Source organism: Lotus japonicus, chromosome 4 (assembly GCF_012489685.1).
Source record: "Lotus japonicus ecotype B-129 chromosome 4, LjGifu_v1.2".
NCBI classification, from domain to species: Eukaryota; Viridiplantae; Streptophyta; class Magnoliopsida; order Fabales; family Fabaceae; genus Lotus; species Lotus japonicus.
In genome coordinates this window covers 22,608,628-22,635,224 of record NC_080044.1, presented here as the reverse complement: position 1 = coordinate 22,635,224, position 26,597 = coordinate 22,608,628, and the positions used below count along the sequence as shown (strand labels likewise).

Sequence of the window (26,597 nt, the reverse complement as noted above, 5' to 3'; positions counted from 1 at the left end):
CGCACTCTCACTCTGAACTCGTTCTCGTTCTCTCCTTTACCATGAAAGCTCACGATTGCAACCATATTTGATCTCGATTTCCACCGATTTGATCCTGATTTCCACCGATTTCCACCGATTGCAACCTGATTTCCACCGATTTCAACCTCCACTGATCTCTTCTGATTCGACTCTCAATTTCACTCTCCTGATTCCACTCTCGATTAAACCCTAAAATCTTCTCTCAATCCTCTTCCTGATTCCTCAATCTCCAGTGTTTCACAAGAAAACGCTCAATCTCAGCTTCATTTGCATTTTACTGGTAAGAACTCCACTCCACTTCGATCTGAGTTTCAATTTTGCTTCTAGTAAGAACTCACAAAACTCTATTTTACATCTCAGGTCCATTTCTCTGCCCTCACAGTTCAAAATCGTCTCATCCGGTTTGTTTCTCTTCTCCCTTCATTTTGTTTACTTGAATTGGGAATTTGAAGTTTTGCGTTGTGTAAGACCCAAGTTTTTAAACTTATGCCAAGTGAATAAAATTCTTATTCGCGATTAGGGTTGATATATCGTGAAGGGAAACCTGAACAAGAGTTTACTAAATGAAATAAATTTATGAAGGAGAAAGTTCAGGAAAAGTCTAAGGATTGTATCAAAATCGATAAAAGGTATAGCACGATCGATATACGCTTAAACCTAAGGCAGAAACCCTGGTAAATAGCTAATTTTCACTTAAAGTCACGATGGAATTAATTCCAAAAATCTTCAGAGAAACGTTAGAACTTCTCTTATTCCTTATACGACAATCGTTTCGAGGCGAACCCTAGAATCTACGAACGTCCGATTCCAATCCTCGGAAGTTTGCCGAAACTAGAACCCTGATAGTTCAAAAACCCTAGAATCGACCGACGATGAAGACTTTTTCTATTCGGAACTTCAGATGAAGATTCCACACGCGTACACCCATTTCTCTTGACGATTTCAATCTTTCTTCAGAAGGAAGTTTTCTCTTCCGACATTCGATTCAAAAAGTAACTTATCGGGTAAAATAGTTTTACACCAACTTCGCATTAGTCACCTAAAATACAAGGAAACCTCTTTTGAGTTTTGGATTTATGTCGCCAAAACCTATCTTAGAATTCACATAGAATGAAGCCGGAAAAATCGGAATCGCGAAACTTTCATTTTCCCGCGTTTTTCCAACCTCTATATATAGCAAGAAAATGAGAAAAAATGGCAAAAACTTCACCATTTTCTCTCCAAACCCGCGAGTTTCACCAAGAGGAGGAAGAGAAGAGATTTTCTTCATTTCTTGCTTGATCGTTGATTCAACAGTTGCTGCTTGAAGGTATCGAGGTATAGTCGCTAATCCTTACCTCTGATCGTCTTTTCCATAGCTTTTCTCTATGTCTTTCTGTGCTCATAGTTTTGAGGTTTTTGCAAAACTATCCTGATAACTTCATTTTTCTATCTAAACATCTTCCCTACGTGCCCAAGAGCATGTTTAGCTAATAATACTGCGCCGATTCTCGAAAAACTACCGTCGAGTTTCAATTCTGCTTAAAATACCCATTTTGGGGCAAAGCTTCGTCCTTTGGGCTGAAAACTATCGCCTTAGCTTAGTGCTAGTAGGATTAGTTGTCATAAACGTCGTTGGTGACGTCCCCATCCAATTTGCTTTTTGAAATTTCAGTTTTGAAATTCTGAGCTAAAAATATTGACCAAATTACCCCTGCGACAGTTTTCGATCCGATAATTTTTCCGAGTTTAGAATACCCTTAGTTACGACTAATAATAACCTAGGAACCAAGTTTGATCGAAGAAAAATCGACCCACCTAATTACCAATAGTGGCCGAGCACCCTAAGGGGGGAGGAAGAAAATTCTTGTTTCAAAAACTTGTCCTTTCGCGCTAGATTATCGTACCTTGGAGTATATACTACTTCGTGTAACCTTAGTGGGTATTGATTACTGAGTTTCTGATAGTTTTTGATGGAATTCTGTGGTTTTACTCTAAAGGTTCTTTTGAAGAATTTCCTGAAGATCAAGGAGCTCATTGTGAAGGAACTTTCGAGGACAATCCTGAAGAATCTACAGGTGAGGGCTACTCAATGAATCCTTAGTTAATGCTTAAGTGTCGATGCTTTCGACTTGATTTACTGTTTATGCACTTGTTTGTGTTTGACTGGAAAAATGTTTTCTGAGGCTTCGGCTGACAATGTAGATGATTCATCTACTGACTGTTTTTGAGATTGAATTACATGGTACGTGCTAAGTGGGTAATCTAGGATGTGTGATGCATGCTTTATATGCTAAGTGCTACGTGATTATTCTAGAATGTCTTGATATATGACATGTTTGTTGACTGTACTGATTTAACTATGCTTTCACTCATATCTGTGGTACTGAGGAGTGAGAATAGCGGGCAGGTCATGCTGATTTTATTTTGAGACTTTGGGGAAAGTTTGATAGGACGAATGAGATTCGGGCCTTGTTATGGTTTTAGTGGATCGAGACATTCTCGGGGAGTTAATTGGGATTACGAGATGTTGAAAACTCATAAGATTTGCGATAAGACTAAAAGGAAATTATTTTGTAAGGAAAACTCATAAGGCATTAAACAACCTCTAAATCTTCAAATAATGATAACAAACTCGAAAGGAAGCTTAGGATTCAAATCTTAGTTTTGGGAAAGCGAGAAGTGTCGTCGGATCCAAGTGTTGAGAATATTAAGAAGTTTTGGGTATGTTGATACTCTTGTGCTCTGGGAGCAGTTGTGTTGTTTGGGCTATCCGACAGATAAGTCGGGAAACGGGTAGTTTCCGAGTATGTTGATACTCTTTGCTCGTTGAGCAGTTTTGACCATCGGATGGAGATGAGTCGGATGATTTGGAGATCATCATGAGTTATTATGTTGTTGTAAAGAAGTGTCTTTTGTCGCAGAATCGACTTTACCTTAGGGTAAGCTTTTAGAGACATTAATTTAGCTAGAACACGTGGCAACGTGTCGAGTGAGGTCGGAGACGTTGTTTGGCTAATCATTTCGCATTCATGCACCATTAATGAGGTATTAACACGAGACGGACTTCGGACCTCGGTGGATTCCAAAATGGTCATAAGACCCGGATTTCCGCGTAAGAGCGCTATTAGGCGACTCTTAGTAGCAGACCGAAATGGCAGGCCTTCGGGTTTTATGCTGATCTGACTACCGTTGTTGTTGGTATAAGAGGCACGCGGGCCGAAATGGTCCCACCGTGGCTGGTGCTAGGGCTGATCCGTTGATGTCCATCCTTTCCGGAATGCATTTGGTTAACTGGGTTAACCGTCATTTGCATTTCATGCAGCATGCATACTGACTATGTTGCTGAGTGTGATTGATAATTTTTAATCCTATTTGATGCATGCTATTTGTTATTACTGTCGTTTATAGTCTTTGTGGAATATGCAACCCTAGGATGCTATCTCTAGCTATAAGCCTAAGTGGCTAATCTCTTATGTGTATCTATTGGTGATATTATTTACATAATTCTTTGGAGTTGACCCACGCGTCTTCTGTGTTTGTTTTGGCGGACTACGCCTATTGTCAGATGTCTTTAGCGGATTAGTTCACGATGGTCCACCCTTCGGGGGGACTAGATATGAGATTGTAGATCAGGATGACCCCGGCGCGTGGGTGGTCGACCCCGCTAACCATCGTGCGACGTACTCGGGGAGGATCATGGAGGATCGGGTAGACAGAGTAGGACACTTGATGGAAGGAGTGCTGAGGAGGAGCACTGCCAGCTTCAACTGCCGCCTGGCGTGCATTTTGGGCCAGGAGTAGGAGCGCCACCACCACCGTCGTCTTCGGATGATGAGGACCCCTCAGAGGAGGACCCTGTGGGAGTGCATTCTTCAGAGTCCAGCACACCCACCGTTGCTATCATTGATGATCATGGTTCGGGCCCTAAGCCCGAGAGGCCAGCACCGGAGCGCATTGCGGTTGCGAGAGGAGGACGGGTAGTGTACGTAGACTTGGTCGTTCTGGATTCAGATTCAGACGACGATCATGCTAGCATGTAGGTTTTAGTGCTGGTGTGAGCTCCTCGAGATAGGATTAGTGTAGGAGTAGAGTCTTAGCTCTGACCATTATTTGTTTCTTTGGGGACAGGGTAGTTTCCCACCTATAGCTTTTTGTGTGGTTTCTTTACGGGAATCACAGAGAGTTGGTTGGACTTAGGAGGTCTTGTTCCAGGCCGATTGGGCTAACTTATTCTTGTTTTTGAGGTTTGTGTTGCGGACACTTCACCTTTACTTTGGTCTGTACATATTGCCTACGGGCGTTACACTTTTCTACTTTCCGTCACTGGAGGTTACTCGTGACGAGGTTGCTACTTACAGCGGGGGCTGTGATATATATTGTATATTAGTTCTGTTGTCTTTCGCATTTGCGTTTTATTTATTTCAGTCTTGTTTATATTATCGACGAAAAAAAAATATTCACGTTTTTCCGCATTAAGTTTATTTTTGGTTACTAAAGTGACGCCACCGAAATCGGGGTGTTACATTGTGGTATCAGAGCTTGTCGAGTCTTTCGGGAGTCTTTGGGGAATAGGTCTTCTGTGCTAGGTTGTGTGACTCTGCAAAGAGTGAAAATTGATTGTCTGCAAGCGATTTTTCGCTTAGAATTGATTGAAGTTATTGCTTAATCATATTGTATAGTTATGCTAGATGCTATCTTATGATAAGTACTAACTGTTTGTTTCACTTAACAGAACATGGTGAACACTAACCAGTTAGCCGAGATGATGGCCACAATGGCCCAAGCTGTGACAGCGCAAGCGAACGATAATGCTATGAGGCGTGCTGCTGAGGAGGCACGTGATCAGCATCAACGCCAGAGGGAAGTAACTCTGGACCAGAACAAAAGCCTGAATGACTTCAGGAGGCAAAACCCACCAAAGTTCTCGGGTGGTACTGACCCGGATAAGGCGGATCTCTGGATCCAGGAAATCGAGAAGATTTTCGGTGTTTTGCAGACTGTTGAGGGTGCCAAAGTAGGCATGGCGACTTATCTACTGCTCGGTGATGCTGAGTAGTGGTGGAAGGGCACCAGGGGGATTATGGAAGCTAATCAGGAGGAGATCAACTGGAACTCCTTTCGGACTGCATTCTTGGAGAAGTATTTTCCAACAAGTGCTCGGGATGAGCGGTAGGCACAGTTTCTGACACTCCGTCAAGGAGGTATGTCTGTACCAGAATTTGCTTCCAAGCTGGAGTCTTTGGCGAAGCATTTTCAATTCTTTAATGATCATGTTGATGAGCGCTACATGTGCAAGCGCTTTGTTAATGGATTGAGGCCTGATATTGAGGACTCAGTGAGGCCGCTGGGAATCATGCGTTTCCAGTCTTTGGTTGAGAAAGCCACGGAAGTGGAGCTGATGAAGAACCGGAGGTTGAACCGTACCGGAACTGGAGGGCCGATGAGGTCGGGCTCTCAAAATTTTCAGAGCAGAGGGAAATTTCAGAACAGGAGGCCGTATCAACGTCCTGCTGGTAGAGGATTTACTTCAGGATCTTACAGACCCATGGTGGGTGCTGCCGGTGGTTCTAGAGAGCAGACTCAGAACAGGGAGATGACCTGCTTCAAGTGTGGGAAGCCGGGACACTATGCTCGTGCTTGTCCCGACACGAGACCTCAATGCTTCAACTGTAACAAATTGGGGCATACTGCTGCTCAGTGCAGGGTACCCAAGACGGAACCAACCGTCAACACTGCTCGGGGAAAGCGTCCTGCTGCAAAGGCGAGAGTCTACACCATGGATGGTGAAGATGCTGAAGGGGTCGATGGGCTGATTAGGGGAGACTGCGAGATTGACGGTAATCTCCTAACTGTACTTTTCGATTCCGGTGCAACGCATTCATTTATCTCTAGAGAATGTGCGACCAGATTAAGACTTCCTATTACTGCTTTGAGCTTCGATCTTATAGTTACCACTCCAGCCAAGACTCTACTTGCTAATACGACATGTATGTACTGTCCGATAACATATAACAATAGAGTCTACCATGTTAACCTAGTATGCCTAACTCTTAAGAACCTAGATGTTATCCTAGGAATGGATTGGTTGTCCCACTATCATTGTCTTTTGGACTGCAACCGAAAGAGAGTGGTATTTCCTGATTCGGATCTTTCCGAGTATCTATCTGCCAATCACATTAGCGTCTCTTGGAACGAGGGATCTCAAGAGTATTCCGTTTTTCTAAGCTTGGAGAGTAAAGAGAATCCGGAAGTTGATAATATTTCAGTGGTGAGAGACTTCGGGGATGTTTTTCCTGGCGATGTACCTGGATTGCCGCCTGTACGCGACATTGAGTTTGCTATTGACATCGTACCGGGAACGGGGCCGATTTCGATTGCACCATATCGTATGGCACCTGCGGAGCTAGTGGAATTGAAGTCCCAACTAGAAGATCTTTTGTCGAAGGGATTTATCTAACCAAGTGTTTCACCTTGGGGAGCGCCAGTCTTATTGGTGAAGAAGAAGGACGGGAAATCTAGATTATGTGTCGACTACCGACAACTTAACAAGGTAACCGTCAAGAATAGGTATTCGTTACCTAGAATTGATGATTTGATGGATCAACTTCGAGGAGCTGCGATATTCTCAAAGATCGATCTGAAGTCGGGATATCATCAAATCAGAGTCAAGACTGAGGATATCCAGAAGACAGCATTCAGAACCCGTTATGGACACTATGAGTACTTAGTGATGCCATTTGGGGTGACGAACGCACTTGCCATATTCATGGATTACATGAACAAGACCTTCCATACATTCCTAGATCGGTTCGTCGTGGTGTTTATCGACGATATTCTGATCTACTCAAAGAATGCTGAGGATCATGAGGGGCACTTGCGACAAGTTTTACAGGTGCTGAGGGAGAAGGAGTTGTACGCCAATCCTTCTAAGTGCGAATTTTGGCTCGAAGAGGTAAAATTCTTAGGCCATGTGATCTCTAAGGAGGGGATAGCTGTGGACCCAGCAAAGGTAGAGACCGTATTGTCATGGGAACGGCCGAGAACAGTGATTGAGATTAGGAGTTTCGTTGGTTTGGCGGGTTACTATCGCCGCTTCATCGAAAATTTCGCCAAGATTGTTGGACCGTTGACTCAACTTACGAGGAAGGATCAACCTTTTGCATGGACCGAAGCGTGCGAAACTAGTTTTCAGACGATGAAGGAACGTTTGACGACGTCACCTGTACTCGTCTTACCGCAGCCAGAGGAACCTTATGAAGTGTATTGTGACGCTTCGCATCAAGGTTTGGGATGTGTGCTGATGCAAGATCGGAAGGTAGTTGCTTATGCTTCAAGACAACTGAAGGTTCATGAGAAGAATTATCCAACTCATGACTTAGAGCTAGCTGCCATCGTATTTGCACTGAAGATTTGGAGACATCACCTATATGGATGCAATTTCACCATATTCAGTGATCATAAGAGCTTGAAGTACTTGTTTGAGCAGAAGGAGCTGAACATGAGACAACGTCGGTGGATGGAATTTCTCAAAGATTATGAGTTTACTCTACAATATCATCCTGGAAAGGCGAATGTTGTTGTTGATGCCTTGAGCAGGAAGATGCATATCTCGTCAATGATGATTAAGGAACTTCAACTACTGGAACAATTTAAAGATTTGAGCTTGGATGTGAGATTGTCCGAGGGAGAACTGAAGTTCGGAATGATCAGAATTACCAATGGATTGATGGAAGAAATCTGAGACCAACAGTTACAAGATGAGTTTCTGCTCGGAAAAAGGAACTTGGTAAGTCAAGGTAAAGACCCGGAATTCAAGGCAGGAAGTGACAATATCCTACGGTGTAAGGATAGGGTTTGCGTACCTAACAACCCTGACTTGAGGAGGTTGATTATGGATGAAGGTCACAAGAGCAAGTTGAGCATTCATCCTGGAATGAAAAAGATGTATCAGGACTTGAAGGTAAATTTTTGGTGGCCAGGAATGAAAAGACAAGTGGCTGAGTATGTAGCTGCATGTTTGACATGTCAGAAAGCAAAGGTGGAACATCAGAAATCTTCAGGTATGCTACAAAGCTTAGATGTACCAGAATGGAAATGGGATAGCATATCAATGGATTTCGTCGTGGCTTTGCCAAGAACTCAAAAGGGATATGATTCTATTTGGGTAATAGTGGATCGATTGACTAAGTCGGCTCATTTCGTACCTATGAGGACTACGTACAACGTGGAGAAACTATCAGAGATATATATAGCTGAGATTGTACGACTTCATGGAGTACCGACCAGTATTGTTTCCGATCGAGATCCAAAATTTACTTCACATTTCTGGGGAACTCTTCATAAGGCGTTGGTAACGAGGCTGAGACTAAGTTCTGCTTATCATCCACAGACTGATGGACAGACTGAGAGAACTATCCAATCATTGGAGGATTTGCTACGAGCTTGCCTGTTAGACAACAAGGGCAGTTGGGATAACCTATTGCCATTGATTGAGTTCACATACAACAACAGTTTTCATACCAACATAGGTATGGCACCGTATGAGGCTTTGTATGGCCGCAAGTGTAGAACACCTTTGTGTTGGTATCAAAATGGAGAGAATCTGTTAGTAGGACCAGAACTTCTGCAACAGACAACCGAGAAGATCAAGCAGATCAGAGAGAAAATGAAGACTTCTCAGAGTAGACAGAAGAGTTATGCAGATCAAAGGCGCAGAACTCTGGAATTCGAAGAAGGAGACCATGTATTTCTGAGAGTTACTCAGACTACGGGTGTTGGTCGAGCAATCAAGTCAAAGAAGCTTACGCCGAAGTTTATTGGACCTTATCAGATCACTCGTCGAATAGGACCAGTCGCTTATCAGATTGCACTACCTCCATTTCTATCGAACATTCATGACGTATTCCACGTGTCACAACTGAGGAAATATATTGCGGATCCAACACATGTTATCAAACTGGATGACATTAAGCTGAAGGATGATCTGTCTTTCGAGACACCGCCAATTAGCAGTGGTGACACCAGGGTAAAGCAGTTGAGAGGAAAAGAGATCGAGTTAGTGAAAGTCATTTGGAATAAAGACACCGGTGATGCGACATGGGAGCTGAAGGAGAAGATCCAAGAACAGTATCCAGAACTTTTTACTGACCCTTAAGTTTCGAGGTCGAAACTTTCTTTTTGGAGGGTAGTAATGTAAGACCCAAGTTTTTAAACTTATGCCAAGTGAATAAAATTCTTATTCGCGATTAGGGTTGATGTATCGTGAAGGGAAACCTGAACAGGAGTTTACTAAATGAAATAAATTTATGAAGGAGAAAGTTCAGGAAAAGTCTAAGGATTGTATCAAAATCGATAAAAGGTATAGCACGATCGATATACGCTTAAACCTAAGGCAGAAACCCTAGTAAATAGCTAGTTTTCACTTAAAGTCACGATGGAATTAATTCCAAAAATCTTCAGAGAAATGTTAGAGCTTCTCTTATTCCTTATACGACAATCGTTTCGAGGCGAAACCCTAGAATCTACGAACGTCCGATTCCAATCCTCGGAAGTTTGCCGAAACTAGAACCCTGATAGTTCAAAAACCCTAGAATCGACCGACGATGAAGACTTTTTCTATTCGGAACTTCAGATGAAGATTCCACACGCGTACACCCATTTCTCTTAATGATTTCAATCTTTCTTCAGAAGGAAGTTTTCTCTTCCGACATTCGATGCAAAAAGTAACTTATCGGGTAAAATAGTTTTACACCGACTTTTATAGTGGCCGAGCACCCTAAGGGGGGAGGAAGAAAATTCTTGTTTCAAAAACTTGTCCTTTCGCGCTAGATTATCGTACCTCGGAGTATATACTACTTCGTGTAACCTTAGTGAGTATTGATTACTGAGTTTTTGATAGTTTTTGATGGAATTCTGTGGTTTTACTCTAAAGGTTCTTTTGAAGAATTTCCTGAAGATCAAGGAGCTCATTGTGAAGGAACTTTCGAGGACAATCCTGGAGAATCTACAGGTGAGGGCTACTCACTGAATCCTTAGTTAATGCTTAAGTGTCGATGCTTTCGACTTGATTTACTGTTTATGCACTTGTTTGTGTTTGACTGGAAAAATGTTTTCTGAGGCTTCGGCTGACAATGTAGATGATTCATCTACTGACTGTTTTTGAGATTGAATTACATGGTACGTGCTAAGTGGGTAATCTAGGATGTGTGATGCATGCTTTATATGCTAAGTGCTACGTGATTATTCTAGAATGTCTTGATATATGGCATGTTTGTTGACTGTACTGATTTAACTATGCTTTCACTCATATCTGTGGTACTGAGGAGTGTGAATAGCGGGCAGGTCATGCCGATTTTATTTTGAGACTTTGGGGAAAGTTTGATAGGACGAATGAGATTCGGGCCTTGTTATGGTTTTAGTGGATCGAGACATTCTCGGAGAGTTAATTGGGATTACGGGATGCTGAAAACTCATAAGATTTGCGATAAGACTAAAAGGAAATTATTTTGTAAGGAAAACTCATAAGACATTAAACAACCTCTAAATCTTCAAATAATGATAACAATTTCGAAAGGAAGCTTAGGATTCAAATATTAGTTTTGGGAAAGCGAGAAGTGTCGTCGGATCCAAGTGTTGAGAATATTAAGAAGTTTTGGGTATGTTGATACTCTTGTGCTCTGGGAGCAGTTGTGTTGTTTGGGCTATCCGAGAGATAAGTCGGGAAACGGGTAGTTTCCGAGTATGTTGATACTCTTTGCTCGTTGAGCAGTTTTGACCATCGGATGGAGATGAGTCGGATGATTTGGAGATCATCATGAGTTATTATGTTGTTGTAAAGAAGTCTTTTGTCGCAGAATCGACTTTACCTTAGGGTAAGCTTTTAGAGACATTAATTTAGCTAGAACACGTGGCGACGTGTCGAGTGAGGTCGGAGACGTTGTTTGGCTAATCATTTCGCATTCATGCACCATTAATGAGGTATTAACACGAGACGGACTTCGAACCTCGGTGGATTCCAAAATGGTCATAAGACTCGGATTTCCGCGTAAGAGCGCTATTAGGCGACTCTTAGTAGCAGACCGAAATGGCAGGCCTTCGGGTTTTATGCTGATCTGACTACCGTTGTTGTTGGTATAAGAGGCACGCGGGCCGAAATGGTCCCACCGTGGCTGGTGCTAGGGCTGATCTGTTGATGTCCATCCTTTCCGGAATGCATTTGGTTAACTGGGTTAACCGTCATTTGCATCTCATGCAGCATGCATACTGACTTAGTTGCTGAGTGTGATTGATAATTGTTATTCCTATTTGATGCATGCTATTTGTTATTACTGTCGTTTATAGTCATTGTGGAATATGCAACCCTAGGATGCTATCTCTAGCTATAAGCCTAAGTGGCTAATCTCTTATCTGTATCTATTGGTGGTATTATTTACATAATTCTTTAGAGTTGACCCTCGCGTCTTCTGTGTGTGTTTTGGCGGACTACGCCTATTGTCAGATGTCTTTAGCGGATTGGTTCACGATGGTCCACCCTTCGGGGGGGACTAGATATGAGATGATAGATCAGGATGACCCCGGCGCGTGGGTGGTCGACCCCGCTAACCATCGTGCGACGTACTCGGGGAGGATCATGGAGGATCGGGTAGACAGAGTAGGACACTTGATGGATGGAGTGCTGAGGAGGAGCACTGCCAGCTTCAACTGCCGCCCGGCGTGCATTGTGGGCCAGGAGTAGGAGCGCCACCACCACCGTCGTCTTCGGATGATGAGGACCCCTCAGAGGAGGAGCCTGTGGGAGTGCATTCTTCAGAGTCCAGCACACCCACCGTTGCTATCATTGATGATCATGGTTCGGGCCCTAAGCCCGAGAGGCCAGCACCGGAGCGCATTGCGGTTGCGAGAGGAGGACGGGTAGTGTACGTAGACTTGGTCGTTCTGGATTCAGATTCAGACGACGATCATGCTAGCATGTAGGTTTTAGTGCTGGTGTGAGCTCCTCGAGATAGGATTAGTGTAGGAGTAGAGTCTTAGCTCTGACCATTATTTGTTTCTTTGGGGACATGGTAGTTTCCCACCTATAGCTTTTTGTGTGGTTTCTTTACGGGAATCACAGAGAGTTGGTTGGACTTAGGAGGTCTTGTTCCAGGCCGATTGGGCTAACTTATTCTCGTTTTTGAGGTTTGTGTTGCGGACACTTCACCTTTACTTTGGTCTGTACATATTGCCTACGGGCGTTACACTTTTCTGCTTTCCATCACTGGAGGTTACTCGTGACGAGGTTGCTACTTACAGCGGGGGCTGTAATATATATTGTATATTAGTTCTGTTGTCTTTCGCATTTGCGTTTTATTTATTTCAGTCTTGTTTATATTATCGACGAAAAAAAAATATTCACGTTTTTCCACATTAAGTTTATTTTTGGTTACTAAAGTGACTCCACCGAAATCGGGGTGTTACACGTTAGTGTAGGAACTAGTGTAGGAACTAGGAAGATATTGAAAGCTGAAGGATTGAGTAGTAGGTGTTGATTGAATGCTTGATTTAGCATATTTGACTTGATTATTTTAGCTGCTCATTTTGCTTCATCACTCATTTTTCTGTTCAAATTAGTGATACTATGCTCCAAAAAATGTAGTAGGAAATGGTAGCCTTCTTTTCACAAAACATGTAATTTTACTGCATAAATTATGCTCTCTATAGATGAGTACTTCATTTAGTTAAAAACCTCATCATCTAAGATAAACAATCCTAGGTTTTTATACTGTTAATTTTTCTCATTTTCTGTTTGCGAATCTGTTTGTTGTCTTATTTTTACTTTTGAGGGCTAATTGCATAATTTGGAACTTTGTCAGCTTCAAGAACTCTCAATTCCAATATTAAGTTTGTCCAGAAAGAAGCAGTCTATGTTTATGTTTATTTGCCTGAACATAATTTCAATGTGTTCTATTTCTGATATGCCTGAACATAATTGTCATTCATCACTTCTGAACCCTGATTTTTTTTTTCATTTTTTTTATTTGTTTTTCCTTTCTGCTCTTCTATTAAGCTCTCTTTGCTCTTCTGTGATGTTGAATGCTGATCTTCTTCTCTCTCTGTGATTTTGAGAACCTTGATACTTCACTGACTTATGTGCCAAACCATCTCAATCTGATTGGTATTTATTGAAGGACAGAATGGCCTTAATTGAAATTTGGAATTCTGGAGGACTTATTAAATTGTTTGGAATGGAAGTTTAAAATACCATACTGATGATGATTGAGTTTAGGTTAAGATGTTTATAAATTAGGTCTTAATCAATGGGAAAATGAATGAAAACAAGTAATCAATTTTGGATGAACTCTAATTGAAGTCCCAAAGAAAGTGATAAGATGATAATGAAATGTGCAAAGTATATCCTTAAAGTGAACTTTTATAGCATCATTCCCTTCTGACATGCATATTTAAGCATGACCACGAATTATAATTTTTTATATACTTTTATGTTTATAGGTTTTGTATTATCTACTAAATAAAAATGAGGACCATGTCTCTGTTATCAAGGAGTACAGGGGAAAGATTGAGGCTGAGTTCAACAAGATCTGTGATGGCATTTCGAACCTTCTTGAGTCCATAGATGATGATATTTATAGCATTTTATTTAAATGCTTGTATAAAGTAGTAGTGGCTACTTTCGCTACTCACATGCTAAACTAAATTTGTGGTTAATTGATCCAGGATATTGTTCTTGCTGAACTTGCTCCCACAGTCCCACCCACCCGATTAGGCTCGGTCTTGCGCTCAACTTTTCTGTGTTCTATTATGAAATCCTTAACTCACCAGATCATGCTTGTAATCTTCCAAAGCAGGTATCTTTACTTGTTATCTGATATGAAGGTTGTTTTTTTTTAATTCCTGGCTGCTGTATCTTAATTGATCATCGATGAAGAAATTATCTTTATGTGCGGCTGAGTATGGACTGTAGACCTTAGTGGGAATCTGTTGTGTCCATCACTTGCATCAAAAAGTTTGCTTTTGAACAGAATTTGCAGTTTGCAGTTGACCTTATTACAGTGAAACTGATTTCAAACCGATCATTCCTTAATCATTTTACTCTTTTATTGAACAGACTGATATATTTTGAAGTTTACTTAGCATTTGGCATTTATTGTTAGGATGGATCTAAAAGCTCTATGATGTTTTATAAATTTATTTCATTTCTCCTCTTTGTTCCCTTTAGTGATTTTTGATAAATGTTCAACTATGGCAGGCATTTGATGAGGTGATTTCTGAGCTTGACACATTGGGTGAAGAGTCATACAAGGTCAGTACATTGATCACGCAGCTTCTCTGAGACAATCTGACTTTGTGGACATTCGACATCACGGTATTTCTCTCTTACTCTCTCCTCTCATGTTGTGTACTCATACACTACATATCTCTTCATTTGTGTTTGGCTGTAGACTTTCTGGATTGATAACTTGGTGCACATTTTGTAATTCCATAACCTTGTTGTCAAACCTTGATGGCTGAATTCTTTCGTGAGAAGAAAGTGTAAACCTTTATTTTAGGAGTCATGCTTGTTCCATAGAAGAGAGTTTGAGATAAATTTATGTTTGGTTATAAAAATCCTAAGTTCTCTTAATATCCTTGTAAGACCCAAGTTTTTAAGCTTAGATTAAGTGGAAGAGATTTCCATTTACGATTAGGTTTGATGTATCGTGAAGGAAAACCTGAACAAGAGTTCATCGAATGGAATATATTTATGAAGGAGGAAGTTCAGGAAAAGGCTAAGGATCGTATCAAAGCCGATAAAAGTTATAGCACGATCGATATACGCTTAAACCTAGGGCAGAAACCCTAGCAAATAGCTAGTTTACACTTAAAGTCACGATGGAAGTTAATTCCAAAAATCTTCAGAGAAATGTTAGAACTTCTCTTATTCCTTATACGACAATCGTTTCGAGGCGAAAACCTAGGATCTACGAACGTCCGATTCCAATCCTCGGAAGTTTGCCGAAACTAAAACCCTGATAGTTCAAGAAACCTAGAATGAACGGTTGATGAAGACTTTTTCTATTCGGAGCTTCATATAAAGATTTCATTCGCGTACGCTCACTCTAATCGACGTTCCAAATCTTTCTTCAGAAGGAAGTTTCTGCATCCGAGATCAAAACCATAAAGTGCATTTTAAGTCGGTAAACATTAAAAACAAGCCTCGAAAACCAAAAATCATGCTGATATTTCTTTGAAGAATTAGAATATTTAGCGGGGAGAATATCGTGTCTAAAATGCGTTGGAATCAGTAGGAAGAAATCAGGATCGCTCTTATATTTTTATCTTAACTCTATGAGTTAAATCCTCCGATGTCTAAACTAATCTGTACCGGTTTACAAAATATCTTTACAAAATATCTTTACAAAATATCCTCTCAAAATATCTTTGATAAATATCTATTCATCCTTATCCGATCTTTTATAAATATCTATTCATCCTTATCCGATCTTTGATAAATATCTATTCATCCTTATCCGATCTTTGATAAATATCTTCCATTTCATTCCCTATGAATATGTGAAGCTTGAAGAATGAAAAGAAAACAAAAACCTCACAAACACACACACAACCCGCGGCTTGGAGAGAAGAAGGAGGAGGAGAGCTTTTCGCCGATTCTTGTCTGATCGTCCCACAGTTCGTTGCTACGCGTAGGCCTCAAGGTACTGACGTTTTTCCTTACTTCTGATCGTAAATTCTGTAGCTTTTCTCTATACTTTTCTGTGCTCTTAGTTTTGAGGTTTTTGCAAAACTATCTAGATAACTTCATATTTTTATCTAAACTTATTCCTTGCGTGCCCTTGAGCATGTTTAGCGGATTACATTTCGCCGATTCTCGCCGAAATGCCGCCAAGTTTCAATTCTGCTCATAATACCCATTTTTGGCTAAAGTTCCAACCTTTGGGCTTAAAACCCTTGACTGAGCTTAGCGTTAGTAAGATTAGTCGTCATAATCATCGTTAGTATCAACCCCATCTAATTTGTTTTTCGAAACTCTGATTTTGAAATTCTGAGCTGAAAATAATGACCAAAATACCCCTGCGACAGTTTTCGATCCGATAATTTTTCCGAGTTTAGATTAACCTTAGTTACGACTAATGATAACCTAGGAACCAAGTTTGATCGAAGAAAAATCGACACACACAATTACCATGTGTGGCCGTGAGCACCCTTGGAGGAGGAAGAAAATTCTTTTTCGAAAACTTGTCCTTTCGCGCTAGATTATCGTACCTCGGAGTATATGCTACTTCGTGTAACCTTAGTGAGTGTTGATTGCCGAGTTTCTGATAGATTTTGATGGAATTCTGTGGTTTTTACTCTAAAGGTTCTTTTGAGGAATTTCCCGAAGAACAAGGAGCTGATTGTGAAGGAGCGTTTGGAGAGAACCCTGGAGAATCTACAGGTGAGGGCTACTCACTGAACTATTAGTTAATGCTTTAGGTGTCGACGAATTCGACTTGATTTATTGTTTATGCACTTGTTTGTGTTTGACTGGGAAAAATGTTTTCTGAGGCTTCGGCTGACAATGATGATTAGTCATCTATTAATTGTTTTTGGAGTTTGAATCACATGCTACGTGTTAAGTGGTTAATCTAGAATGTGTGATATCTGCTTTACATGCTAAGTGCTATGTGGTTATTCTAGGATGTGTTGATATATGTGACATGCTTATTGACTGTGCTGATTTAACTATGCTATTACACATATATCTGTTATGCTTCAAAGTGAGGATAACGGGCATGTCATGCCGATTTTTATAAGAGTTTGAGAAAGTTTGACGGGACGAATGGAGTTCGGGCCTTGTTAGTGTTTTAAGTGGATCGAGACATTCTCTAGGGATTACAATGGGATTATGGGATCTTTGAAACTCATAGGAATTACGATAAGATTAAATGGAAACTATTTTTTTACAAGGAAAATTCATAAGATACTAAACAACCTCTAAACCTTTAAATAATGATAACAATCTCGGATGCAAGCTTAGGACTGAGATATTAGTTTTGGAAAAGGAGGATTGTCGTCGAATCCAAGTTATGGGAGAATTGTAGGTTTCTGAGTATGTTGATACTCCTTCGCTCTTTGAGCAGTTTGTTTAGCCATCCAACGGATGAGCCGAGAAGCTTCACTGAGGCGTGAGACCTTGTGAATGCGTGATACTTCACTGAGGCGTGAGACCTTGTGAAAAGCATGGATCTTCACTGAGGCGTGAGACCTCGTGAACAGCATGAAACTTCACTGGAGCGTGAGACTTTGTGATTGTATAAGCCTCCACTGAAGCGTGAGACTTTGTGAGAGCATTGATGACTCGAAGAGTTATCGTGAGTGTTTGCACTCATTTTACGATTAATTGTATTTTGTCGCAGAATCGACTTTTACCTTAGGGTATTCTTTTTAGAGACAAATAAGTTAGTTAGAACACGTGGCGACGTGTCGAGTGAGGTCGGAGACGTTGTTTGGCTAGTCACTTTGCATTCATGCACTCATTTTGAGGTCTTAACACGAGACAGACTTCGGACCTCGGTGGATTCCAAAATGGTCATAAGACCCGGTGTAAGGCCCAAGTTTTAACGCTTTGGATAAGTGAATAAAATAAAAGAGTTATTTGATTAAGATAAATTTGGGAAGGAAAGAGGTTCAGGAAAAGTCCAAGAATGTATCGAAAAACCGAAAGAGTTATAGCACAACTAACATACGCTTAATCCTAGGTCGAAGGTATTAGTGAATAGTTAATTTACGCTTTAGGACACGATGGAAACTAATTCCAAAAATTCTCAGAGAAATGTTAGAACTTCTCTTTTCCGTCCTTAAACAACCATTTCGATGCGAAATCCTGGAAAGTACGAACGTCAAATTCCAATTCTCGGAAGTTTGCCGAAACGGAATCCCTGATAGTTCGAAAAACCTAAGATCGACAGACGATGAAGACTTTTTCTATCCGGAAACTCAAATGAAGATTCCACCCGCGTTCTCCTACTTCTCTCATCATTCCTAATCTTTCTTCAGAAGGAAGTTTTCTCATCCGACGATCACTGCAAAAGTAGTTTTTCGGGATAAACCGACTTACACCGACTTATGCCGATTTTGGATCTTTTGGTTTAATTCCAAGAATCCTGTTTTGAGTTCTGGAATTCTGTCGCCAGAACCTATCTTAGAATGCGCAGAGGAACGCGCAGGAAAAATCGGAATCGCAAAAAAATCATTTTTCCGTTTTTTCCAAAACCTATAAATAGCTTGAAAATTAGATTTTTTGCAAAAAAACCCATTTTCCCCACCCCCAAAACCGCGAGTTCCTAGAGAGAGAGAGAGATCCGGATCTTCGTCGTTTCTTTCCCGTTTGCTTCACCGATCGTCACTAATCGAAGACCCCGAGGTAGGTAATCTATACTCTCCTTCGAATCGTCGTTTCTGTCCATTTCTCCTGCGACTTTCTGAGTTCAAAATTTTGAGGTTTTTGAAAAACTGTTCAAATCAGCTGATTTCAGCGTCTAAACTTCTTCCCTGCATGCTCCTGAGCGTGTTCTGCGGATTAGATTTTGTCAAATGTCGACGAAATGCCGCCGGGATCAATTTCCACCCTAAATACCCATTTTTCGGCAAAGTCGCAACCTTTACGCTCTAATCTATCGACTTGGCTTAGTGCTAGTAGGATTTGTCGTCATAAACGTCGTTGTGGACGTCCCCATCCAATTTGTTTTTCAAAAATCCAATTTTGAAATTCTGAGCTAAAAATAATGACCAAACTACCCCTATATCAGTTTTCGATCCGTAAATTTTTCCGAGCCTAGAACCGTCTTAGTTACGGCTTATGTTAACCTAGGAACCAAGTTTGATCGAAGAAAAATCGACCCTCCCAATTAAGGAAAGTGGCCGAGAGCTATATCAAGGGGGGAGGAGAATCCGATTTTTCGAAAACTTGTCTTAACGCGTTAGATTGTCGTACCAAGGAGGTAGTAGTGTACTGTGTAACCCTAGGACTCTTTGATTGCTGAGTTTCTGACTCTTGGTGTTGAATTCTGTGATTTTTGCTTAAGGTTCGTTTGAGGAGATTCCAAGAAATCAAGGAGAAGAGTTTGGAGAACATCTTGAGGAAGAAGCTGGAAGACCCACCGGTGAGGGCTACTCTCTGAATTACTAGATAATGCTTTAGGTGTCGACAAGTTCGACTTGATTTATGTGTTATGCACTTAATTGCTAAATGTCTGAATTGTTCTCTGAGGCTTCGGCCGACCTTGTTGAGTAATTGATGCCATGATATTGTGTGCTAAATGATTCACATGCTATGTGCTACATGGTTAACTTAGGATGTGTTGGAATATGCTGTTTATGCTTTTGACTAAGCTGTTTTATTTATGCCATTCCACTTGTACCTGAGATTCTGAAGAGTGAGGTTTACGGGCAGGTCATGCCGAATTTTTATGAGATTTTGAGAGAGTTTTAAAAGGACGAACGGAGTTCGGACCTTGTCATGCTCCAATGGATCGAGACCTTCTCAGGGAATTACTTGGGTTTATGGGAACTTTGAAACTCATAGGGAATACGATAAGACTAAAAAAGAGCTATTTTTATAAAGAAAATTCATAAGATATTAAACAACCTCTAAACCTTTAAATAAAGATAACAATCTCGGATGCAAGCTTTGGATTGAAGTTTAGTTTTGGAAAACGAGAAGTGTCGTCGGATCCAAGTGTTGAGAAGATTTCGAGTTCTGGGTATGTTGATACTCATTCGCTCTGGGAGCAGTTTGTTTAGCCATCCAAGGGATGAGCCGAGAAGCTTCACGGAGGTGTGAGACCTTGTGAATGCGTGATACTCCACTGAGGCGTGAGACCTTGTGGAAAGCATGGATCTTCACTGAGGCGTGAGACCTCGTGAACAGCATGAAACTTCATTGAAGCGTGAGACTTCGTGCAAGTGTGTAAATTCACTGAGGCGTGAGACCTTGTGAAAGCATAAAACTTCACTGAAGCGTGAGACTTTGTGAATGTGTGAGACTCCACAGAAGCGAGAGACTTCGTGAGAGCATTGATGACTCGAAGAGTTGTCGTGAGTGGTTGCACTCTTTTGTTTATGATTAATTGTATTTTGTCGCAGAATCGACATTTACCTTAGGGTATTCTTTTAGAGACTTTAAGTTATCTAGAACACGTGGCGACGTGTCGGGTGAGGTCGGAGACGTTGTTTGGCTAATCACTTGCATTCATGCACTCATTTTGAGGTTAATACACGGCGTGATACCGGACCTCGGTGGATTCCAAAATGGTCATAAGACCCGGATTTCCATATTTAGGACACTACGGTGGTCCTCAGTAGCAGACGGAATGGCAGACCTACGGGTTCACTGCTGATCTGACTACTTTTGTGTGGTGTAAGAGACACGCGAGCAGGAAGGTACCCACCGTGGCTGGTGTTAGGGCCGCCTCGTTGATGTCCATCCTTCTTCCGGAATGCATTTTGTTACCCAGCATTGCATTTCATGCAACATACATGCTGACTTAGTTGCTGAGTGTGATTGGTAACTGTTTATCCTATTTTTGAGGCATGCTACTTGTTTTTATGGCTCTTTATATTCATTGTGATACATGCAACCCTAGGAAGCTATCCCAAAACTTATAAGCCTGAGAGGCGAGTATTTATTATCCTATAATTATATCTGGTTTTATTAATTATATAATTCTTTGGAGTTGACCCTCGCGTCTGCTGTGTGTGTTTGGGCGGACTACGCCATTTGTCAGATGAGTATGGGGGATTGGTTTACCATGGTCAGCCCGTCGGGGGGGACCAGGTACGAGATGCTTGATCAAGACGACCCAGGTGCATGGGTGGTCGATCCCGAGGGCCACCGTGCGACCTACACCGGTCGGATTATGGAGGACCGTGTCGACCGATTTGGACGCTTGACGGAGGGAGTGATGAGGAGGCACATAGTGAGCTTCAACCTGCCTCCAGGAGTACACTGTGGACCCGGCTTGGGAGTACCTCCACCGCCACCATCCCCTTCAGATGATGAGGACCCCTCTGAGGAGGTGCCAGTAGGTGGGGCTTCGACGGAGTCTAGTCCGTCTACTGCTGCTGCTGTCGTCGCGGATCTCGTTCCGGGCCCCGAGCCCGAGAGTCCAGTGCAGGAGCGCATTAGGGTGGACAGAGAGGGCAGTGTTGAGTACGTCGACCTAGTCGTCCTGGATGCAGATTCGGATGACGACCGTGCTAGCGTGTAGGATCGAGTGCTAGTGTGGGCTCCTCGGGTAGGGATAGTGTAGGAGTAGTGTCGATGCTCTGACCGTCATGTTTCCGTTTTTGGGGACAGGGTAGTTTTCCTACCGGTAGCTTTTGTGTGGTTTCCTATGGAGATCATAGAGAGCTGGTTGGATTTAGGGGGTCTTTTCTTAGGCCGCTGGGCCAACTTGCTCTCAGATTTTGTAGTTTAGTGTTGCGGACACAGTATCTTTATCTTGGACTGTACATATTGCCTTCGGGCGTTACTCTTTTTCTGTCACCCGTCACTGGAGGTTACTCGTGACGTGGTAGTGTTTAGCGAGGCATGTATATATAGTTGTATAGTAGTTCCTTTTATCTTTTGTTGGGGAGTTTTATTGCTTTCTGTCTTTAGTTATATTGTCGAAAAAAAATAATTCACGTTTTTCCGCTTAAAGTATTTTCTTTTGGTTACTAAAGTGACGCCACCGAAATCGGGGTGTTACACCCGGATTTCCATAAAAGAACACTACGGTGATTCTTAGTAGCAGACGGAAATGGCAGACCTTCGGGTTCACTGCTGATCTGACTACACTTTGTGTGGTGTAAGAGACACGCGAGCGGAAATGGTCCCACCGTTGCTGGTGCTAGGATTGACTTGTTAGTGCCCATCCGTTCCGGAATGCATTTGGTTAACCGGCATCTGCATTTCATGCAACATGCATACTGACTTAGTTGCTGAGTGTGATTGATAATTGTTAATTCTATTTGATGCATGTTAATTGTCATTATTATCGTTTATATTCATTGTGAAATATACAACCCTAGGATGCTATCTCTAACTTATAAGCCTAAGTGGCTACTCCTTATCTTTACCTATTGGATTTATTATTTACATAATTCTTTGGAGTTGACCCTCGCGTCTTCTGTGTGTGCTTTGGCGGACTACGCACTTTGTCTGATGTCCATGGCGGACTGAATCACGATGGTTCACCCTTCGGGGGGACTAGGTTCGAGATGCCGGAACAAGAGCGCATCGCGGTAGCAAGAGGAGGACGGAAGGTGTACATAGACTTGGTCGTTCTGGATTCAGATTCGGACGACGATCACGCTAGCATGTAGGATTGAGTGTTAGTGTGATCTCCTCGAGATAGGATTAGTGTAGGAGTAGGGTCGTAGCTCTGACCGTCATTGTTTCTTTGGGGACAGGGTAGTTTCCCGCCTATAGCTTTTTGTGTGGTTCCTCTACGGGGATCACAGAGAGTTGGTTGGGCTAGGAGGTCTTGTTTTAGGCCGTTTGGGCCGCCTTATTCTCATTTTTTGAGGTATAGTGTTGCGGACACTTGACCTTTCTTTTGGATTGTACCTTTTGCCTACGGGCGCTACTTTCTGTTACTTCCCGTCACTGGAGGTTTACTCGTGACATGGCTTGCTACTTACAGCGGGGGCTGTATTTATATTATACATTAGTTCTGTTATCTTTTGTTGGGAGTTTATTTCTTTCAGTCTTTGGTTCTATTATCGAAAAAAAAATATATTCACGTTTTTCCGCTTAAACTTTCTTTTTGGTTACTAAAGTGACGCCACCGAAATCGGGGTGTTACAATCCTTTTGTCTGGATTTTCATACTTGTCCTTTTTCTTGCAATGCAGTAGTCTAGGTTACCTTTGAACTTAGTGGGGAAAATTTAACTTTATCCTCATACTTGCCTAAACAATGACAAACAAATCAGCACATATTTTGTGAAGAATCCATTACATGCCTATGCTTTATAGTAGCTTTTACTGTTAGTTAAGTTGGTTGTCTATCATGAAGCTTGCGGGCTTTTCCTAGAAGTAAGTAAGTAGACTTCTAGACCACTTTATGTTTCAATTCTCATGAGGGATGATCAATTATCTAGAGATGCTAGAGGTCCCTAATGACATAGAAATAGTGTAAATAATCTCTTGCATTTAAGGGAGGTTGAAAACTCCCGTTAGAAAAAGCTTGCGGATAAGGGAGGTTTAAAACCCCCGCTAAATTCATATGCAGGTACCAGGGTTTGCTGAAAAACGCCCGCTAAATGCAAACAAAACCCCCGCTAAGTAACTCGCGGGGGTTGAAAACCCCCGCTAAGTAACTCACGGGGGTTGAAAACCACCACTAAATGCAAACAAAACCCCCGCTAAATAACTTTTTTTTTGTAGTGTACCGATATCGGAATGACCTGAAACCACTTGGAGAATTTAGATAACTCAGAGAACTACAACTCTCCTGAAGGAAACTTCTCCATAAAAGGTCGTTAAGACCTCTTAAAAATTCATACAAAGTTACGGACGGATACTCAAACAACTCAATCTTTATTTTTGAAAACAAAATCTTATCATATCTCTTAGGATTTAAAAAAAAAAAAAAAGATAAAACCCTTATCTTCTAAAAAAAACTAAAATCAATCAATTTAAATCCCTTTTTAATAAAAGAAACTCAATTTTTTTATTAAAACATAAATATCTTCTCTCAATTTGTTGCAACTAACTCACAACAAATCAAAATCATATCTCCACATCACTAAAACTCCTCACTTATTATTTATTTCTAAATAATAATAATAATTATAATAATAATAATAAAATTCAGGGTCTTACAGTAGCTCATTTGGCGAGCTAAGGGAAATGAAGGGTATTGATGAGTGAAAGGTCAGGGTTCATACCCTGGGGAAGGAACTAATTTACTAACAATTAACAACTAACATTTTCCTATAAAAAAATCTCTACTCCCGAAATTTTGAAAGATCAAAGTGTTTTTCATTAGTCAACAATCTTTCCGCACATCTTGTTCTTCATCACTAATGTATGTAACATCCCATTTTTCTCCTACTAAATTGATGTGTGAATATTATTATTATTATTATTATTATTATTATTATTATTATTATTATTATTATTATTATTATCATAAAATAAGATGATTTAAAAATTTAAGGGAGGAAGAAAATATTTTTATGAAGAAAATGATTATCTTAAGGTCAAGGTTTTGAACATGTTAGTGCTTGATTGTTAGAAATTAAATTGAAGAAAAATCAAATCAAATAAAATATTTTAACAAATGATGAAAAACCCAAACCACGTTCACACACAATTTGGCTAATTCATAGACTTGATTAATTAGTGCATGGATTAGAACACTTGTCCTCATGGTGAAGAGACAAGTCCAAGAAATTGTGCATGCACTTTCTAGGCCCCTTGTCCTTCAAATTTCTTCAACCCTTGGCCTATAAATTCGACCATTCTGCAGCCCTGAGGTCACACCACACCTCAGACTCAACCTAGCTTCAGAAATCAGAGAGAGAGGCTCCCAATTTTCCTTACAAATCTTCAACTTGTTCTTCATTTGCTCCATTTTGTTCTTCACGAAATACTCTTCCATTTTCTACTAAACCACTTCAATTATGTTTCTGGGTTTTTAAGGATAAATTATGGAGAAGTTTGGTGAGGTTCTAGGCACGATAGCATTAGTTCTGGGCTTTTCCCCTTCAACATGTTCTTCATCTTCAACATGTATCCTTCATTTGAAACCTTCTCAAATCACTCTGAAACCACCACCATCATGTTCCTGGAAGCCTAAATATCCATTATGGAAATTTACACAATATTCTGGGTTGATTTGGGTTGTTTCTTGGCTCATTATTCAAGTTGTTCGTCGTGTTCTTCATTGCCACCGTGCTGTCCAGTTTTCCGGCGAGAATCATCAACTTACAACGTGTTTTTCTCCCTCGTCCGAACTCCGATTGAGACGATTCAAAAACCGGTATTCTTATGGAAGGAAAGAGAATCTAAATTCGTGCTACATTCATCTCCGGCGAGGAACTCCGCTGCTGCAGCCGCATCTTCATCTTGTATGGCGAGTCAGTTTCTGGAAATTTCCAGATTTGAGATTTTGAGGTTCTTTCACTTCCATAACCTATTTTTGAGGTTTTTTTAAGGGAAAACTATGGAAATGGTCCCTGATGTTTGAGCGAGCGCTGGTTTTGGTCCCTTCCCGGAGTAACTTCCAGAAATGGTCCCTCCGGTGGCCAAAACCACCGCGCCTGAGTTTTACACCGGCCACCATGCACACATGGCCACGCCACGTCAATTAATGAGATGACGTGGCATTTTTTTTGTTTTAAAATAAAAAAACTAAAAAACCTTAAATTAACTAAATTTAAACCTAATCTAATATCCTAATCCAAGTACACCAAATGTAAACCTAAATTCATGCTACTTAACATCTGAATTCCCAAATCCTCAATTCATGTCTTAGGGTTCTGAGTTTTCCCCAAATCCGAGCTTCTCTCTTCATCATCCCAGCATCTTCATCATCACATTTATCATTGTGTGTGCTAATCGTGCATCATCATCACATTCGACCCTTTATCTTCATCCTCCACGAATCTGACATGATGGGTAAGGCTACATCTTCTGGTTCTGGTTCCGCCTCCGCTTCCGGTGGTCGTTCTTCCGCTGCTGCCGTTATGCGTCGTGGATTCTGTGACTGTGGAGAAAGGGTTCTTTACTTGACCTCCCACAGTGACGCGAACCCAGGAAGGAAGTTCTGGAGGTGCAGTATTTGGAAGGTATGTAATCAATCATCGTTTAACACTTGCATAGTATTGTTCCTTGTTGACACTTTTCTCGATTTCATTTGCAGTCACCACCTGAGTGTGGGTTTTTTTTGTGGGATGATGAATATGCGTTTGAAGGAGCAAATACCAGAGCTGTAGTTGAACTGACCAGAACATTGCGTGAATTGGATGTGATGAAGAATAAACTGGAAGAGACCAAGAAGACCTTGAAGGAGTGTAAGATGAACTTAGAGGATTTGAGGAGGAAGAATGATAAGGTTCAGAGGAAGCTTGAGTATGAAATGATGAAGAAGAATATGGCTATTGTTTGTGGTATTCTGTCATGGTTTTGGTTTGTGTTTATGTCAGGAAAACTTAATGTTGTTGTGTAGGTAGTTGAAAGTCAGGGATGTAATATTGAAGGATGATGAAAAATTGAAAGGAATTGAAGTTGGTTGTTGGATACAACCTAAATGTATCTCTGTTTTCATTAATGTATGAGACTTTTGTTTACAATTATCTTACATATCTCCTTTTTTTCTTGCTTTGCTTTTGGTTCTAGTAAAAGACAGCACAAAAGTGAAAGATTCTTGCACTGACAAAATAGAATAGACATATAACAAAATTGAGAATCTCAACTATTCATGTACTGGCAAAATTCAGAAGTGAAGGGAAATGATCCACTTGGTTAATATTGTCAACAAAAGCACATGAATAATCCATGGAAATTACAATCTCAATGATCCTTGTTTGTGGTCCAGCCACTATCAAACAACAACAACAAGCATTA

The 26,597-nt window shown here is 41.0% G+C and overlaps 1 protein-coding gene and 1 long non-coding RNA gene across 5 annotated transcripts; both read left to right on the top strand.

Annotated features, from left to right (window-relative positions):
• On the top strand, positions 1–24,075 carry LOC130715624 (uncharacterized). Of its 4 annotated transcripts, none has more exons than XR_009011712.1 (6): positions 1–301; positions 382–422; positions 13,492–13,847; positions 14,249–14,365; positions 19,065–19,142; positions 20,766–24,075. It is a non-coding gene; the product is annotated as an uncharacterized LOC130715624 (long non-coding RNA). The 4 variants fall into 4 exon arrangements; XR_009011714.1 differs by having other exon boundaries at positions 16,358–19,142; XR_009011715.1 differs by lacking the exon at positions 19,065–19,142.
• A 155-nt stretch (positions 24,076–24,230) lies between these two features.
• Positions 24,231–26,303, top strand: LOC130714436 (uncharacterized protein At4g04775-like). The gene is made up of 2 exons (XM_057564333.1): positions 24,231–25,819; positions 25,894–26,303. Exons 1-2 carry the CDS (start codon positions 25,643–25,645, stop codon positions 26,197–26,199), a joined length of 483 nt encoding a protein of 160 aa, XP_057420316.1. The 5' UTR covers positions 24,231–25,642; the 3' UTR covers positions 26,200–26,303.
• The last annotated feature ends 294 nt before the right edge of the window (positions 26,304–26,597 follow it).

Bases quoted from the DNA above. Each gene is read 5' to 3' on its own strand.
- LOC130714436 (XM_057564333.1), top strand. From the start codon at position 25,643: ATGATGGGTAAGGCTACATCTTCTGGTTCTGGTTCCGCCTCCGCTTCC. The intron at 25,820-25,893 runs GTATGTAATCAA...TTTCATTTGCAG, and splicing joins GGAGGTGCAGTATTTGGAAG to TCACCACCTGAGTGTGGGTT.